The sequence below is a fragment of the Musa acuminata genome, unplaced genomic scaffold (assembly GCF_036884655.1).
Source record: "Musa acuminata AAA Group cultivar baxijiao unplaced genomic scaffold, Cavendish_Baxijiao_AAA HiC_scaffold_1035, whole genome shotgun sequence".
Classification (NCBI taxonomy): Eukaryota; Viridiplantae; Streptophyta; class Magnoliopsida; order Zingiberales; family Musaceae; genus Musa; species Musa acuminata.
In genome coordinates this window covers 61,473-77,824 of record NW_027021249.1, presented here as the reverse complement: position 1 = coordinate 77,824, position 16,352 = coordinate 61,473, and the positions used below count along the sequence as shown (strand labels likewise).

At 40.6% G+C, this 16,352-nt stretch overlaps 1 protein-coding gene across 1 annotated transcript; it reads left to right on the top strand.

The window, feature by feature from the left end:
• The first annotated feature begins 1,261 nt into the window (after window positions 1-1,261).
• Window positions 1,262-9,500, top strand: LOC135665675 (uncharacterized). The gene is made up of 7 exons (XM_065177281.1): window positions 1,262-1,673; window positions 1,978-2,109; window positions 2,428-2,487; window positions 8,557-8,633; window positions 8,728-8,788; window positions 9,238-9,300; window positions 9,402-9,500. The coding sequence occupies exons 1-7, from the start codon at window positions 1,485-1,487 to the stop codon at window positions 9,498-9,500; spliced, it is 681 nt and encodes a 226-aa protein (XP_065033353.1). The 5' UTR covers window positions 1,262-1,484.
• The last annotated feature ends 6,852 nt before the right edge of the window (window positions 9,501-16,352 follow it).

Genomic DNA, 16,352 nt, shown 5'->3' with positions numbered 1-16,352 from the left:
TCAGAATCTTATTATATTTTTGAAGCTGCCCTCTTATTAGAAAAGTTAGAAAAGAAAAAAATATTTTCATTTGCCAATATTTAATAAAAGATAAAATAGGTATATTTAAGATAATATAAATATGTGTGAATAATTAGGAGAGAATCGGTGCCTATTATTGGGAAAGTTAGAAAAGAGAAAAAAGATTTATTCACCAATATTCAATAAAAGATAAAATTAGAAATATTTAAGATGATATAAGTATGGGCGACAATTGATGATAGTGAGGAGAAGTAGAGGATTGCTCAAGAAGTTTAAATTAAAAATAATAAATAAATAAATAAATTTAATGATAATAAAAGATGGAGATTGCTATTTTTTTTTTTTTTTGCTATTGGTAATCACTTACTTTATATAATTATTTTTAAAACATAAAATATAATTTTACTAAATAGAACCCCTCAATTACCACTCATACTCTTATCTTTGGAGATTACTATTTGTAACTTTTTTTTTTTTTGTTACTTACAACCTCACATTAAGAATTTTGAATATTTTAAAATTATCTCTTACATATGTTCCCTAACCATCTAGTGAAACGCTTTAATAAAAATTCTCGCAGAATCGAGAATGAAGTTTTCATTCTGATCATGTCATGTCAGATCATGAATTAATAACCGTCTCCAAACTCGAAAAAAGTCATAATTGTTTCGAACTTTGAATGAGTTATTTACATAATCCCCGTGAATATGATCAATCCTTATTCCATGATATTTTCATAAGATATTTCTTATTTTTATGTAAACCCCTAAGAGGACTTGGTTGATCATGATTTATGTTTCAATTAAGTCGAGAAGAAAAAAGGAAAGATGGGAAAGATAAATGAATTATATGAAAATTGTTGCAAAAGTGTTAGATTTAAGTGACGAGTTAAGAGTATTTACATCAATCTTACTAATATTAAAAATTATTAAAATCTGCTAAGATCCATATGTAGATAATTATTGTTTATATTTATAAGAGATGAGGGTAATATTTTTTACAATCCAATAAAATAAAATTTTATTAGATATGACCGCATTTTTTACAATTCATGTTGATAATTATTGTATTATGTTTATTAGATATGATCATAATATTTTATACAATCAATTAATTATAATAGAGAAATATGTTTTATTTTAATTAGTTTCTTTGTTCAACTGTGACAGCATTATTTTTTTTTATTATAAGCTAAAAAAGGATGACAATAATATTATTAGACGTGTGATGCTATGAACATGAACTTATGATGCTTGCCTTGCCAACTCTCTGCTCCGCGGTCTTCGTCATCATAGCAACCGCGCCAAGGGGGCCTCGAAGCCAAATCAAACCCTTCTCTTCGCGGCCTAAGCAACAGGAAGAAGAAAGGCTGTCGATAGCGGGCGCGACAATATAATTCCTTTTTTCGTTTTCATCCCCCTCGATCTCGAATCGGACGGACGAGTTCTCACTTCGCGATCCAGATGTCTGCGGCGGCTATCACCTGGAGTAGAGGCGCCGCCGCGTTAGGGTTTCGTTGCTGGTCGCTGATGCGGCTGCCGGCGGCGCAAGTCGGGTGCCCTCGGTCCAATTTGTCGCTGCTGCAGCGCTTCTCTTCGCAACTCGTCAAGAGCAACGGGAGTAGGGCTTGCCTTATCGACACGCTCGCTCTGGTACTGCGCTACCTTGTCGGTGTTTGATTGATGGGAGGGGGTCTTGGTTGCGCTACAGGTGTTTGTGTTTTTGCTTGTGTAGGTCAGGAGGTTGGAGAAGGAAGGGGCCCCGTCGAAGCAAGCGGAGGCCATCGCATCGACCATCACGGAGGTTTTGAATGAGAGCTTGGAGAGTGTCGCCCAGTCCTTTGTGTCCAAGCCCGAGATGCAGAGGGTCTGACGTCTTTTTATGTTTCTTGAGTATTATTAGGTTTTGTTGCTTTGTAGTTCACATTTGCTGACATTTGTGTTTTTGCTTGTGTAGGTCAGGAGGTTGGAGAAGGAAGGGGTCCCGTCGAAGCAAGCGGAGGCCATCACATCGACCATCACGGAGGTTTTGAATGAGAGCTTGGAGAGCGTCGCCCAGTCCTTTGTGTCCAAGCCCGAGATGCAGAGGGTTTGACCTCTTTTTATGTTTCTTGAGTATTATTAGGTTTTGTTGCTTTGTAGTTCACATTTGCTGACATTTGTGTTTTTGCTTGTGTAGGTCTGGAGGTTGGAGAAGGAAGGGGTCCCGTCGAAGCAAGCAGAGGCCATCACATCGACCATCACGGAGGTTTTGAATGAGAGCTTGGAGAGTGTCGCCCAGTCCTTTGTGTCCAAGCCCGAGATGCAGAGGGTTTGACCTCTTTTTATGTTTCTTGAGTATTATTAGGTTTTGTTGCTTTGTAGTTCACATTTGCTGACATTTTGTTGTGTGTGATGTTTAACACAGAGTGAGATGATTCAAGATTCTAATATCTGGAAATTCAAGTTGGAAATGAAGGGCTCGCAGGTTTGCTCCACTTGATTGCATCTCACCCACTATTCAGTTGTATCACAAAGAAGTACGTCGGGCAGTAGGGCAATAGCACTATATGCTTTCAATCCTTGGTCGTGCGGCACCCTTGCGTGTCCGTCCGCAAAAGTCAGCCTCCCCGAAGCCTCCCATAATCCGTTAGGACCCACAAAAGAGAAAACGGGTTAGAGTAAACGCCTCACTCGGGATCCACAAGTAAACATTTCCGAAAAACACTTCATAGACAATTCAAATTACAAATAGACTTTACAAGCTTAGAACAGTTGCACAACAAAGGGATAAAATGGTACATTACAGACCGAATAATCTCTCACACGTTTCCACATGACACAACCTTTATTTACAAGCCTAAAGAGGCCACCAAACCCAACTAAAATGGGACTATTAGGCCTTTGGTTGTCTCTCTATATGCTGTGCAAAGCATAAACAAATAAAAAGACACGGACATACATAAGCATTATATCAAACATCCTGTTTCGAAGTTTGTCCGTGACAATCTCCCCCACTCATACCTTCGACGTCCTCGTCGAAGCCTTTGTGGACACTACAACTCCTCGCCTATGTTGAGGTTTCAATCTTCCGCTCTAGCTGCAATGCGCCTCTTGGCTCCCAGTTGCTCTCCGTTGTTGTTGTTGAGTAGTCGAACTTTTGATCTGATATGCTGTTTCAACTTGCCAATGACTTTGACTCTGGTGTGGGGTTGGCTGAGTTGTGTTGATCCTTATTGATTCCTACGGATCCTTCAGATGAAGGAAAAGACCATCCTTACTATGTGCTAGTCTCTCAAATGTCTCATGCTGCTTGAACTGGGTGGATGCTTATTGGAGCTTTAACGAGCATCGCCTCCAAACTTTCTGAAGTTTTGGGTCCCTTCCTCCATAAAATTTGTCCATTGACTCTTCATTAACTTAGTTGTCACTTCCAAGTATATTCGCATTACTTCTGCTTTCGATGACATTCTGTTGGGAAATGAAGCGGATAATCTGTTCTTAGTAGTATCGATCACCGTTGGTGAGGATTTGACAACTATTGTCTTCCGTTATCTTCGAAGGGTCTTTGAACCTGTGCAGAGCTCCTCTGCTGGATAGATAAGAGAATTGGAGTACTCGGTTTCGCCCATTCTCTTAAGAGTTGAGAAGACAAAGGTTACTTGACTTCGCCCACCTCCTCAACTGTTGTACTTCATGCATCGAGCTGGTTACTAGCCTTCGCATGTTCTTTGCTCACACGTCTGAAGCACTCGAAGTGTTTGCACTCCTTGCATTGAGTTAACTACTGTGATTCACCTTCTTAATACCATCGAACTTCTAGAATGTAGGAAGTTTTCACCCCCAACATGGAGTAAGTCTATAATAGTTTTGGTCGCCTCTGGGATTGTATCATCTTCTCCATCAACCCTGCCGCCTACTCCACTGAGTAGCAAAGGTACAGTACCGCGTATTGCCTGCTTCGTTCCTTAGTCTTGCACTCTTATATGACCCGAAGTCCTTTACTTTCGGCTATCTCGATGAGAAGCTCATTGACACCGGTCTTACGAAGTTCCTTGGCCTCTGCCCTTCAGCCTTATCTCGGTACTTGGAGTTTGCCTCTGCATGCTCTACCTCCTCGGCCCCTTTCACGGCCAAGCGCTCTCCCTCCATGAGAGCAAGGGATCAATGACTTTCACGGAAGTCCCGCCTCTGCGATACCATGGCGCTACCATGCCCATGGCCCTACTATCCGTCGCCTCGCATCTGCATCCATTTTCTTCACGATCAGTAGATATGTTTATGTGGTTTTTCATCGAGTCCACCTCCATTCTAACTGATACTTGATTTTTGGTAGCTAAGTCCCTCTGGACTCATCGTCGCTTCCTCGCCCCTTTCGACTCCCTGCTTCAACACTTCTGTGTTCTCCAAGCAGATCCCTTTTGGTTGATGGAAAGACAGATTGCAACTCTCATGCATGGCTTCTGCCATTACGTTGTAGGATTTGCACCGATTATGTTCTCCTTAGCTTCCTTGGTAGCAACGTTCGCTTACTCGACCTTGTCCTTTGGCTTGTCGGGCTCCCTTAAGCGAATATGACTCTGGAGCAGTCCAACTCTCCAGTTGTTTCGATCATACCTCTGCATGATCAAGTCCCCCCAATGGGACTCACTGGTACTTGCATTCGAACTTTTCCCTCGGTGGTACACAGCCTCCATATGCTGATGACCAAGGCTTTCATCCGATTCAAAATTCGATGCACGCACGGAAGACCTGCCTCTACGGTACCATGGCCTTCACTCCTTGTATCCATAGCTCTTCTTACCGTCGTGTTGTTCACCGAAGTGGAGCTCCCAGTAGCTCCCGATCATACCTCCGTATGATAAAGTCCCTCACGGGACTGTGTCGTGTGAATCGCATTGCCACGAACTGCTTCCACCACGATCCGCTGCACCATGTCGCCTCCTGGTGACATCTCCATTGCATTCTGATCATTGTGGGATGAACTTGAATTGTGAACCCTCTATGTGTAGCCTCTGCCAATACATCGCAGGGTCTCCACTTTCGTTTTTGTTCGCTCCTTTGACAATCGACCTTCATCCACCCGCTCTTGGGTCACACTTAGTTGAAGCATCGCTCTAGGACAATCCATCGCCTAGTAGCTCCCGAAGTCCACCAACTTCGCTATAATTAGTGCACCATTGTCTGGATTCTGGGCCTCTGCCCCTACAAGCACAATCTCCGCTGCACATCGCTTCCTTCAAGTAACTTGAATGGCATCACTGTGGCATATTCTTCAAGACTACCTGCCTCCGCATTCTCTTGCCCCGTGCCAAGGCATTCTGAACCCAACTTCGCCTCCGCAAGTTGAGTTGCCTTAGTTCCTCCATCAAATGCTTCTCTGAGATAAGGTGCATGTGCCCATAAACTTTTTTCGTCTTTGGCACCATACAAGATGAGTCCGCTCCGTCAGAATGAATGACCTATGGAACAACATAATCCTACTCTTGCCTTTGCAAGAGTTCATGTCCTTGACCTCTGTCCAAGGAAAGCTTTGTGCCTCCGCTCCATGTTCCATCTTTTATGCCGGCTCACTTCATACGGCTTGGGTACTTCGCCAAGTTACACCCAAGTTGCTCCGCTCCTCGTTTTGCATTGAGTTGATGGTGGCCCTCACGCCCACCATTCCTCGGGTCAGCCCTTCCTTGAGTCTGATCATCATATCTACTCCCAAGTGTGCTTTCATTTATGTTGCTTTAGATCGCTCTCTCACTTGATCTCGCAATGCATCCACCAATGCATTCTCTTAAGTGAGATCATTCAATGACTCCTCATCGCTCGCTCGGTCCATTGAGCTTCGTGGAGTTGTTGTTTTTGAGGTACTCCTCCTCAACATGTGCGATCTGTTGCACATGATTCTCCCTCCGGATAACCGAGATCTATCCCTCCTAAATAACTGTCATATTGTAGCAACATCTCTCTTCGTTTCGGAGACCACCATCCCCTTAGACTACTCCGATTTGCTGAACAAACTGTGCATTGTTCCGCCTCCTGCAAACGCACTTGCTAGATTGCGACTCTACGTCAATACAGCCCCCGCTGCATCACTCAAGCCCTAGCAACATGCTGAACTTGCTGCACACTTTAGCCTTCCACGGACGTATCCTTCACATGCCGAAGAGAAAGTTTCAATGCTCCTTGGCACCGAGTTTCGGTCGCCTTGGGATGGCCACGAACATTCCATCATCCGCATGCAAGCCCTTACATGAGCACCGAATTCTTTGAGTTAGCAATTCCTCTCACCTCTGTGAGCTTTGCACAGCTCTTTCGATCGCTGAGCAACTCTTTCCACCTTGCATTGTCTCATCCTTTACCAAGCGCCTCACTTGCCTTGAGCACCATCAAGTGTTGTTGTCAACGTTGAGCCGTAGCTCGAACTCAGCCATTCGAACCTTTGTGCGCTTCACATTCTTCCCAGCTTGCTTGTCCTCGTGGTGCCTCTTGCGCGAAGGGTTTGTCATTCCTCCGAATGCCAGTCTCAGATGCTCGCTCCTCCGAGCGACTCCTTTTTCCTACATCTCTATGCCCGTTTTCTCCCAAACGGTCGCGCGTGTGCTGACTGCCCTCAACGCAACCCCACTAGGTCCCCCAGATTTGTATGTCAGGTGTTTATATGGGTGCTTGTCCCGGTCTGATGCCATCTGTCACAGACTTAGCTAGTTTTGCCTAAGTCGTGCGGCACCCTTGCGTGTCCGTCCGCAAAGGTCAGTCTCCCCGAAACCTCCCATGATCCATTAGGACCCACAAAAGAGAAAACGGGTTAGAGTAAACGCCTCACTCGGAATCCACAAGCAAACATTTTCGAAAAACACTTCATATACAATGCAAATTACAAATAGACTTTATAAGCTCATAACAGTTGCACAACAAAAGGGTAAAATGGTTCATTACAGATCGAATAATCTCTCACACGTGTCTACATGACACAACCTTTATTTACAAGCCTAAAGAGGCCACCAAACCCAACTAAAATGAGACTATTAAACCTTTGGTTGTCCATCTATATGCTGTGCAAAGCATAAACAAATAGAAAGACACGGACATACGTAAGCATTACATCAAACATCCTGTTTCGAAGTTTGTCCGTGACACACCGTTCAGTTGTATCACAAAGAAGTACGTCGGGCTATAGGGCAATAGCACTATATGCTTTCAATCCTTGGAAGCAAGGTAATAGATGATGAAAATGAGCGGGCTCATCAGAAATACTTTTTTTGTTTTTATTTTCCGTAGTGTGTCATTGTTAAAATGCTTTTCCGTCAGTGTCAGAGATTATGTGCATACTTGTAGTTGTAGAGAGCTTTTAATTAGCTAAAAATTATACAGGGATAAAGGAATCTAAGGTTAGCACCAGAATTATCATTAGGCATTTTCAAAAGATGGCAATTTTAACTACTTTTTAAATATCTGAATCTGGTTAATTCTTCAAAAAAATTCAACATGAGCGGAGAATAGAAGTTGATATTCCTAATCGGTTGGCAAGTTTCCATGGCCTATCCGGAAACATGAGCGGAGAAAAGAAAAGACAATGAGTCTGTAATGGGGAAGCCCATGTCAGTTTTCTATTTCCCCTTTATTTGATTCCTATAACTTCACTTTTTCTTGTTTTGCTACATTTCCATTCTCATATATCCGGAAATATCACAGGAGACCTTTTTCATATCAGTTTAAGTAATTGAATGCTCACTATATATTAGTTATTTGTATTGTGAATTGACAAACTGGGCATGAGTTTTCGGTACATCCACTGTGAGAATAGTTTAAAATGAGTCTAGAAACTTCAATCTATGTTTAAGTTATTGATTTAGTTTGGATAGATTTGATCACAAGTCTGTGTGGTAGCATCAACAAGCATCTTTTTTGTTAGTATAGCAAATATTGCACCCACAAGTGTTTCTAGCTATGTTTATGGCAGACTTCCAGAACTGCTAATATTGCAAATGACGCATAATGCATGAAAAATTTATGGCAGACTTCCAGAACTGATACTTTTCTAGCTTGAAAAAATTGAACAATTAGTGTGTATTTTTTCCACTGCCATTTCCACCAATGTCAGTAGCTTTGCTGCTACCGATATTTGTTAAGAAGTTGTTTTACTAAACACTTATTTGATCAGATAATCATTTTGAAGTTAACAGACCTTTTATGATTAGACATATCTCATGCATTTGCAATCATTTCCATGAATATTCTTCCCAAAGGAACTTTTCAGAAATTTTTGATGAAGACACCCTAAAGTACTTGTGAACATGTTGAACTTTATCATGCCATATTTGAAATTAGCAGTTTCAACAAGCTTGGTCATCAAAGCATGGAATTAATATCATTCAGTAAAGGTACATCTCAGTTGGATTGTGAACATGTTAGTCAGTCTTGTGATGTATCAACTGATAGCTGATTTATCTATTATAATACTACAAGAGGGTAACAAGATTGTCAATTTACAGTTCATTAGGCACTCTGTTCAGATTCTACTCTATATACTCTTTTTTTTTTAACTTATGTCATATGATTGCAGGATCATCACTATGCATTGCTGCAACGAGAGACTGAAAAACTTCGAGTTGATATCGAGAAAATGCGTAGTGAACTTAGGTCTGGTTTGCATTGAAGTATATAACAGATTAGTGAGCCAATTATATCCAGATTAATACTTCTTTCTTTAATTTAAACTCACTGTCTTAAACAGATATGAAATCAACAAGGTAACTGTTGGGCAGCGCTTGGATCTAAACCTCGAGAGAGAGAGAGTAAGGGATGTTAATGTCTTTTTGATAATGGAATATGTGGTGATATCTCAGGCTGAATTATTGTCCATATTTGTTACAGAAAATACACCTTTTTAATTTAACAACTAGGTTAACCATGCTAGTTCAGATGAAGAGATCTCGATTGCATAAGAAAATAGTTAAACTTGGTGCTAAATCTGACTTTTACTGACAATCCACTAGATTGTTGTAGGTAACAAAAAACCAGAGTTCATGTTGATTTGAATTCTGATTTATCATCGTGACGTTCTGGTCTGAGTGTTGCTAGATCACTGTGCTAATGTTGATCCAATGTTTCATTTGAGTTTGTTCATTTTTTATCACCTTTGTTATGCCTGGAACAAACAAATAGGACTACCATCAGTAGCATCAATGTAGTAGCTTTACTTTTAACTTCTTTTTTCTAATTGTTTAGGTGCATATTTGACGAGTTACGTGACGAGTTAGCGAAACAAAGGGCAGAAACCACAGAACTTATTACCAAACTCGACAGGGTAAGTTTCCTAGATAAAGGAGAAAAAAAATTACTGATAATTCTGTCAGTAGTTTTTGGTTTAGTATGTCTAAATTTGGTTTATCTTTGTAAATTTTTCAGGAAATCCTTGCATTAAGGGCACAGTTAGACGCAGCAAAACACGATGCCATAAAGTTGTGCATTGGTACCAAAAATGTGGGTAAATTCCATTTTCAATAAATTCCATTTTCAATAAAGTTCTTGTTTCTGTCTAGACATACCAAGAAACAAGCAATACTCTGTAAGCATTTTATAGCTTGAAACTAGCAATACTCTGTAAGCATTTCAAGCTTTCTTCATATCCAATCTATTGTAAGCATTTTAAGCTTTCTATAGTTCTTTGTGCTTATCATTTCTTATCATATTTTGGATCCCGCTTCCCGGTTTCAGAGAAAACCCACATTTTTGGTATCAGAGCTAGTTTGTATGTTGTTTTGATATAGTTTTCAACCAAACTATCTTGACATTTACGCTTCAATATGCTTGATAATAATATCTCTTACAATCTAAACCTGTGAGGAGCCCGAGGAAGGCATTGGTTTATCTCTGATAACTATAGAAGAAAGGCTGTTGCTAGTTTCTCTTTAGTCTTGATATAGCATATGTCTAGACATTGTTGCTAAATGTGGGTAAATTCCATTTTCAATAAATTCCATTTTCAATAAAGTTGTGCTCTGATACCAAAAATGTGGGTTTTCTCTGAAACCGGGAAGCGGGATCCAAAATATGATAAGAAATGATAAGCACAAAGAACTATAGAAAGCTTAAAATGCTTACAATAGATTGTATATGAAGAAAGCTTGAAATGCTTACAGAGTATTGCTAGAGGATGGATTTCAGCTCAAGTAAGACTCTGGTTTTTAGACCGATGTCTTGCAAGAGACTAAGCTAGAGAATATATAGAGGAAGAGGATAGAACCGGGTGCTCATTGGGCCCCATCGCATTCTTATCCTTTCATCAGATATTTCTCTAACTTCTTGACGAAGGAAAGCATATTCCTTGGTACAATTATTGATGGTACTATGAGCGGCTCCCCGGGGCTCAACTCATTTTCCTTAGTAGCTAAGAAAAGCAAATATTTTGTCTTACACCTTTTGTCTTTATTTGGCGGCTAAGCAAAGTATATATTCCAGCTGTCTAAAGGCTGAAGCTGGTTGTCCTTTGTGAGACATCTTTTACCAGAGATAGAGCCTCCTCCAGTTGTTGTTGCTGTTGAAGAACGACTGGTAACCAGTCCCTGTACCAGTTGTCTTTTCCACCGCTCCTTCTCTGATACTCTTTAGTCTTGATTAAGTGGACGTCGAAGAATTGTTGCAATGCTTCAAGTGCTTGTCGGGAGGCTTCCTTTTGAATTGATCCAAGTCTTCTTTCAGACAATCCCTCTTCTTTAAATGAGAGTCCGTTACGTGTCCTGGTTCTGAGCTTGTCCATTTCCTGTTGATATTGCAGGAGGAGGTCACCTGGTTTATTAGTTGATTTAGGTGCGTAGCAGCCTTGAGGCTTGGTTTGGCTTGAACTTCCTGGGTGGCTTCCAGGATTAGGAGTAATGATTCGCTTGGCCATCCTGCAATCAAAATATTTATTAGTCTGGATAAAGAGTCGGCTAGAATGTTACTTTCTCCTTCGATGTGCTCAAACTTTACTTCCACACCGCTCCCAGTGATATAGTCTACGAAGGCCATCCATCTGACTCTGGATGGTTTGTTCTGAACTGACTTGTTAAAGAAGCTTATTATTGCTTGGCAATCTGTTCTAATAATGATTTCCCTTTTGTCAAGAAAGTAAATCTTCAATGCCTCCAGGGTTTTCATGACTGCATGCATTTCAGCGTCTATAGTAGACTTGATGGGATTGTATTTTCCACTGGCGTAGGCACATACCTTTTCAGTATTTCTGGGGTCATATTTTTGTTTTTTCCATTTACAAATTCCTCCCCATCCTTCCATGCATCCGTCTGTTTCTAGTATTATGAAGCAGTCTTCAGGAGGTACTTCTAGGTCAGGAAGATTTTGTACTAAGCTCTTGATCTTCTTGATCAGTTCCCAATCCTGATTGTTCATCCTTTTCTCGCCTGTTGGGCTTGTTTTTGAATATAACGGGCCTAAGAGTCTGCCCAGGTTGGGTATGTAGCTTCTTGCATAGTTTAGGATCCCTAGCCATGACCTGAGGCCTTTCTTGGTAGTAAGGTCTTCTTCCCGATAATCAGTAATTTTTTTGATAATATGGGGTTGTAGTTTGATCTTGGAATTCCCCAGGATTGCTCCAAGAAATTCAATTTCCTTTACTGCAATTTTCATTTTCATCGGGCTTAAAACAAGGCCATTCTCTTGGCATATTTTTAACATCTTGGTGAGGTGTTGCTCATGCTCCTTTTCGTTTTCTGAGAAAACAAGGATATCATCAATGTAGACTGCAATGAATTGTTCCGTACCTTTGAAGCAATTATCCATTTTCCTTTGGAATATAGCAGGGGCATTTTTGAGACCAAATGGCATTGCAAGCCATTCATACAATCCTTCAGGTACCCAGAATGCAGTCCATTCAATGGAATCAGGGTGCATGGCGACTTGATGAAAACCAGATTTTAGATCGAACTTTGAGTAAATTTTATTATTGCTGACCTTTTTGAGAATGGTGTTAATACCAGGGAGGTTATATTGATCTTTCTCCGTGATGTCATTGAGCCTTTTGTAGTTAAAAACCATCCTTTCCTTCCCTTTTCTTTCCGCTCCTGTTATGGGGTCCACCGTGGTTCCTGAATTAACAATTATAGCAGTGGTACGGTGCTTGCTTTTGCTCGGTCTGATAACCCCTATTTCCAGTAGTGCTCTTATATGCTTGGAAAAAGCTTCCTTTGCTTGTGGTGTCAAATGTCTGAGAGGCTTGTCTTCTACCACAAAATCTTGATTTTTGATTTCCAACTTGCATGTTATTTCATTCTTTTTCCAATGCTTGAGAGGGTCCTCCCCAATATAACCTTGGGCCTTTAGCTGGTCTAGTAGGCTTCCGAACTTGGCTCTTATTCTTTCATCGCTTTGCTAAGCTTCTGCCGAGCAAAATACTGACTCTTGGATTTGAATATAGTCATCCTCTTCCAGGTCTAGTTCCTCTATTGCTGCGGCTGTCGAGATATAGGGCAGAGTATTAATAGTAGTCAAATTTTTGTAGAATGTAACCGTGTTACCTTCAATCCTAACCCCTCCTTGCATTGCCCTTATGAAATTGCACCCTATTATCATCTGAATATCATCCCCTAGCTTCATTGAGAATGCGTAGGTGTAGGGAATTCTGAAACTGTTGTTTCCAATAGTCATCTTGCCTCCCCTTAATTTTTTATTCGCTGTTGTTTTGGAGGTAATCCCGCTGAAATGTACAACATAAGGATTTTCTTCTATTGCCGCCTTTGGTATAGCCTTTTCATCTATGCAACAAGTGGTCGCGCCTGTATCTAATATAGCATTGACCTCAAAAGGGGGAATATTTAGAATCTCCATATGTACCTTTAGGTTGAAGAGCATATTCTTAGATTTTCTTGATCCTCCCGTTTCCTTTGTTTCCATAGAAAGGATCTTCTGAGTTTCCTCCTCTAAGAGAACAAGAGCTCCTTCACTTTCTTCTTCTTCGTTCTCTTCCGTCTTTCCTTTTTCCAGCCTTTGTATCTCTTTTAGGAGATCTGCCTTTTCTAGCCTCAACCGATCTACTTCCAGTACCTCTCCTTCCAATTTATCATATTTTGCCTTTAGTTCCGCTACCTCATTCTTCAAACGGAGATTTTCTTGGGCTGTGGCTATGGATTGAGCATGCATTTCTTCAAGTTCCTTAGCCTTTTGTTGTTCAAATTCAACCGCCATTTTGAGCCTTCTTATTTCTGCTTCACAATGACTAATGAAATCTTGTTGCGTTTGAAGCAAGTTTTTTGGTTCATACCTTGGTGGTTCCTCCATCATTACGGGGGTTCTTTTGTCAAAGTAGTATATGCTGCACATTCCGCACGAAGTGATCTTGCATAAGGGACAGTGTCTCCTATGCCTTCTCTGTGACTTTCTCTTGCAACACTTGCATCCTTCAAATTCTGGTGGTAGCTCCGTGTTGATTTCCCATATATGTCTGCACTCAGCTTGTTCTTGGGAAACTTGTACTCTTGCTCGGTATCCTGTCTCAGGTCCTATCCACCAAGTTCTACTATCTTCTATTAAAGCAAAGATTTTATGAGTGAAGGAGTGAATACCATGCTGCAGGTCTTCTGTATCTTCTCCTTCAGATATTGAATAAATTGCGTCGCTTTGGTTTTCTCCTTCCTGTATTGATAGTATTTCGTATTCCTCCGGAATGTCTAATTGTTCGAACATGGCTACTCTTTTGATATTTTTTCGATCGTTAGGGCATTCTCTTGCAAAATGCCCTTCTTCTCCACAAAGGTAGCACTTGCATTTCTTATTTCTTATCAAATGCTTTCTATTTTCAATTCTTGCATGAGATGAATGGGGTTTGCCCTTATAGGTAGTTGATCTTCTTACCCCATATTTTCTTTCGGGTTTGTTGTAATATCCCGGGATAGGAATCTCACTGCAAAAGGATAGGTCCTTTAATGCTCTTCTGAATGCAGCATCCTTGCATTCTGCCTCTAAATATTTGTAGGAGAAGAGAATCCTTGGGATTACCCCTATGGTGTTTCCCCTATATTTTGCTTCAAATGCCTCCTTGATCCTTTTTCCTAGTTCCCCTGGCATTTTGGACCATAACTTTTCGGATAATTCTGGTCCTAAGAACATCCTTCCTGTTTTGGATGCCAACCTCATGTAATCATTTAGGAATTGAATAATATATTTGAGGTTAGTGCAAGATAACCTTTCGAGATCTCTGTAAGCTTCTTCTTGTGCTGTCGTAGATCCTTGAAATGGGTCTTCTAGTATAAAAATTGTCCTCAGTTGTGAGAGGATATTTTGTGTCCCTCCCATTCCATCCGCATTGGCTAAAAGTAGTTGATATTCTTCTGGGTAGGCCATCCGCCATTGGATCCACGCTAGTTTCTCTGATTCTCCGAGCAGATTTTCAATAAATTCCATTTTTAGCCACATTTTATAGTTCTTGTTTCTGTCGTTCTTGGTATGTCTAGACATATGTTGACATTTACGCTTAAAATATGCTTGATAATAATATCATCAATATCTTAAAATGCTTAAAATGCAAATATCTCAAGTAAGACCTTTGACGCAATATCATCAATATCTTGACATTTACGCTTCAATAAATTCCATTTTTAGCCACATTTTATAGTTCTTGTTTCTGTCATTCTTGGTATGTCTAGACATATGTTGACATTTACGCTTAAAATATGCTTGATAATAATATCATCAATATCTTAAAATGCTTAAAATGCAAATATCTCAAGTAGCTAAGAAAAGCAAATATTTTGTCTTACACCTTTTGTCTTTATTTGGCGGCTAAGCAAAGTATATATTCCAGCTGTCTAAAGGCTGAAGCTGGTTGTCCTTTGTGAGACATCTTTTACCAGAGATAGAGCCTCCTCCAGTTGTTGTTGCTGTTGAAGAACGACTGGTAACCAGTCCCTGTACCAGTTGTCTTTTCCACCGCTCCTTCTCTGATACTCTTTAGTCTTGATTAAGTGGACGTCGAAGAATTGTTGCTAAATATTGAAAATCTAGACAGAGAATCAGAGATAAACCAATGCACATTTGACTACTTTATGGCATATGTCTAGACATACCAAGATAACATACAGAGTATGTTATCACATTTTAAGCTTGTTTCTGTCGTAAAATGCTTATCAGAGATACTCTGATAAGCAATACTCTGAAGAAAGCTTGAAACAAGATTGGATCCAAAATACTTTGGGTTTTCCGAGTATTGCTTGTTTATGGCACATTTTATAGCTTGAAACTAGCAACAGACATATGTTATCAGAGATAAACCAATGCACTATAGTCTTACTTTCTATAGTTCTTGTTTCTGTCGTTCAAAGCAGCAGCCTTTCTTCGACGGTTTCTCTAATGCAAAAGCAACGCTGTCAACCAGTTAAACACTAGAGTGACATTAAAATTCAGATTTGTCACGATATGACATGATAAATAGGATTTTTGTTTGAATGATCGTAAACTGAACTTAAGTGAAAAAAAAGCTTAAATATCATATCAATATATAATTGAAACTTAATACCATGATAAATATTTTGAGTCGATGTAGACCATGATATATGATTTTGAATTAAACGGTTCTTCTTAACAATCTCACGACTTCTGCCGCTCTTAAACATCGGATGGAGATTGGAGATTAGTGCAAAACCTAATCAAATTTACTTGTGATGAAAATAAAAACATAAAGAATATTCATTTTATCGAGGTCCTCTTATATAAACATAGATTTAGATTTGGTACACATATTTGTAAATATATTATTAGAAAAATATTGTGCAAGCCATAAATGGTAGAGGTGTTCAAATTGAACCTAACCAAGTGTTAGTGTAAACAATTTTAAGCCGTGGCCTCGGGGCCGATGCGGTTTGGTTCGAGTCCGAATGATCGTGGGTCGCGTTGGATGACCCTGGGGGCTACCGAGGCGATCGCGCTTGGGTGGTCCGAGCGTCGACGGGTCGCTGTTTCCTTCGGGAAGGGGGCTCGGCTCCTGGGCGTTTGGTGGAGGGCTCCGCCTTCGTACCTGCACACATGTCGGGTCGGGAGAGTGCGGCCCGACCCCTCCGACGATCAAGTTAGTCGAGGTATAGTGGGATGTTTGTCTCATCTTCCTCCCTCTTATTTCCTTCTGCTTAGTGCGAGGATTTTATAAGGAAGGTTACCGTTGCTTGATGTGCTCGCTCGTCGGGAGCGGGACCGTACTCCTGGTAGCATATGATAGCAGCGATGGCATAGCGTGTTGGACTTGGCTTTTGCAGGATGTTAATGTGCCTCGGTCGACGTTCTGATAAGTTCCGAGGCGCGTGACATCATTTGGAGCAGTTGACGTTGTCCTGAGACTGATCGCCATTTTTACCCTCATCATATTACCCCCCGAAA

What these genes read in the sequence shown, in the direction of transcription:
- LOC135665675 (XM_065177281.1), top strand. Translation starts at nt 1,485, where the DNA reads ATGTCTGCGGCGGCTATCACCTGGAGTAGAGGCGCCGCCGCGTTAGGG. An exon ending in TTATCGACACGCTCGCTCTG is followed by an intron (nt 1,674 to 1,977) that starts GTACTGCGCTAC and finishes TTGCTTGTGTAG; the next exon opens with GTCAGGAGGTTGGAGAAGGA. An exon ending in CCAAGCCCGAGATGCAGAGG is followed by an intron (nt 2,110 to 2,427) that starts GTTTGACCTCTT and finishes TGTTTAACACAG; the next exon opens with AGTGAGATGATTCAAGATTC.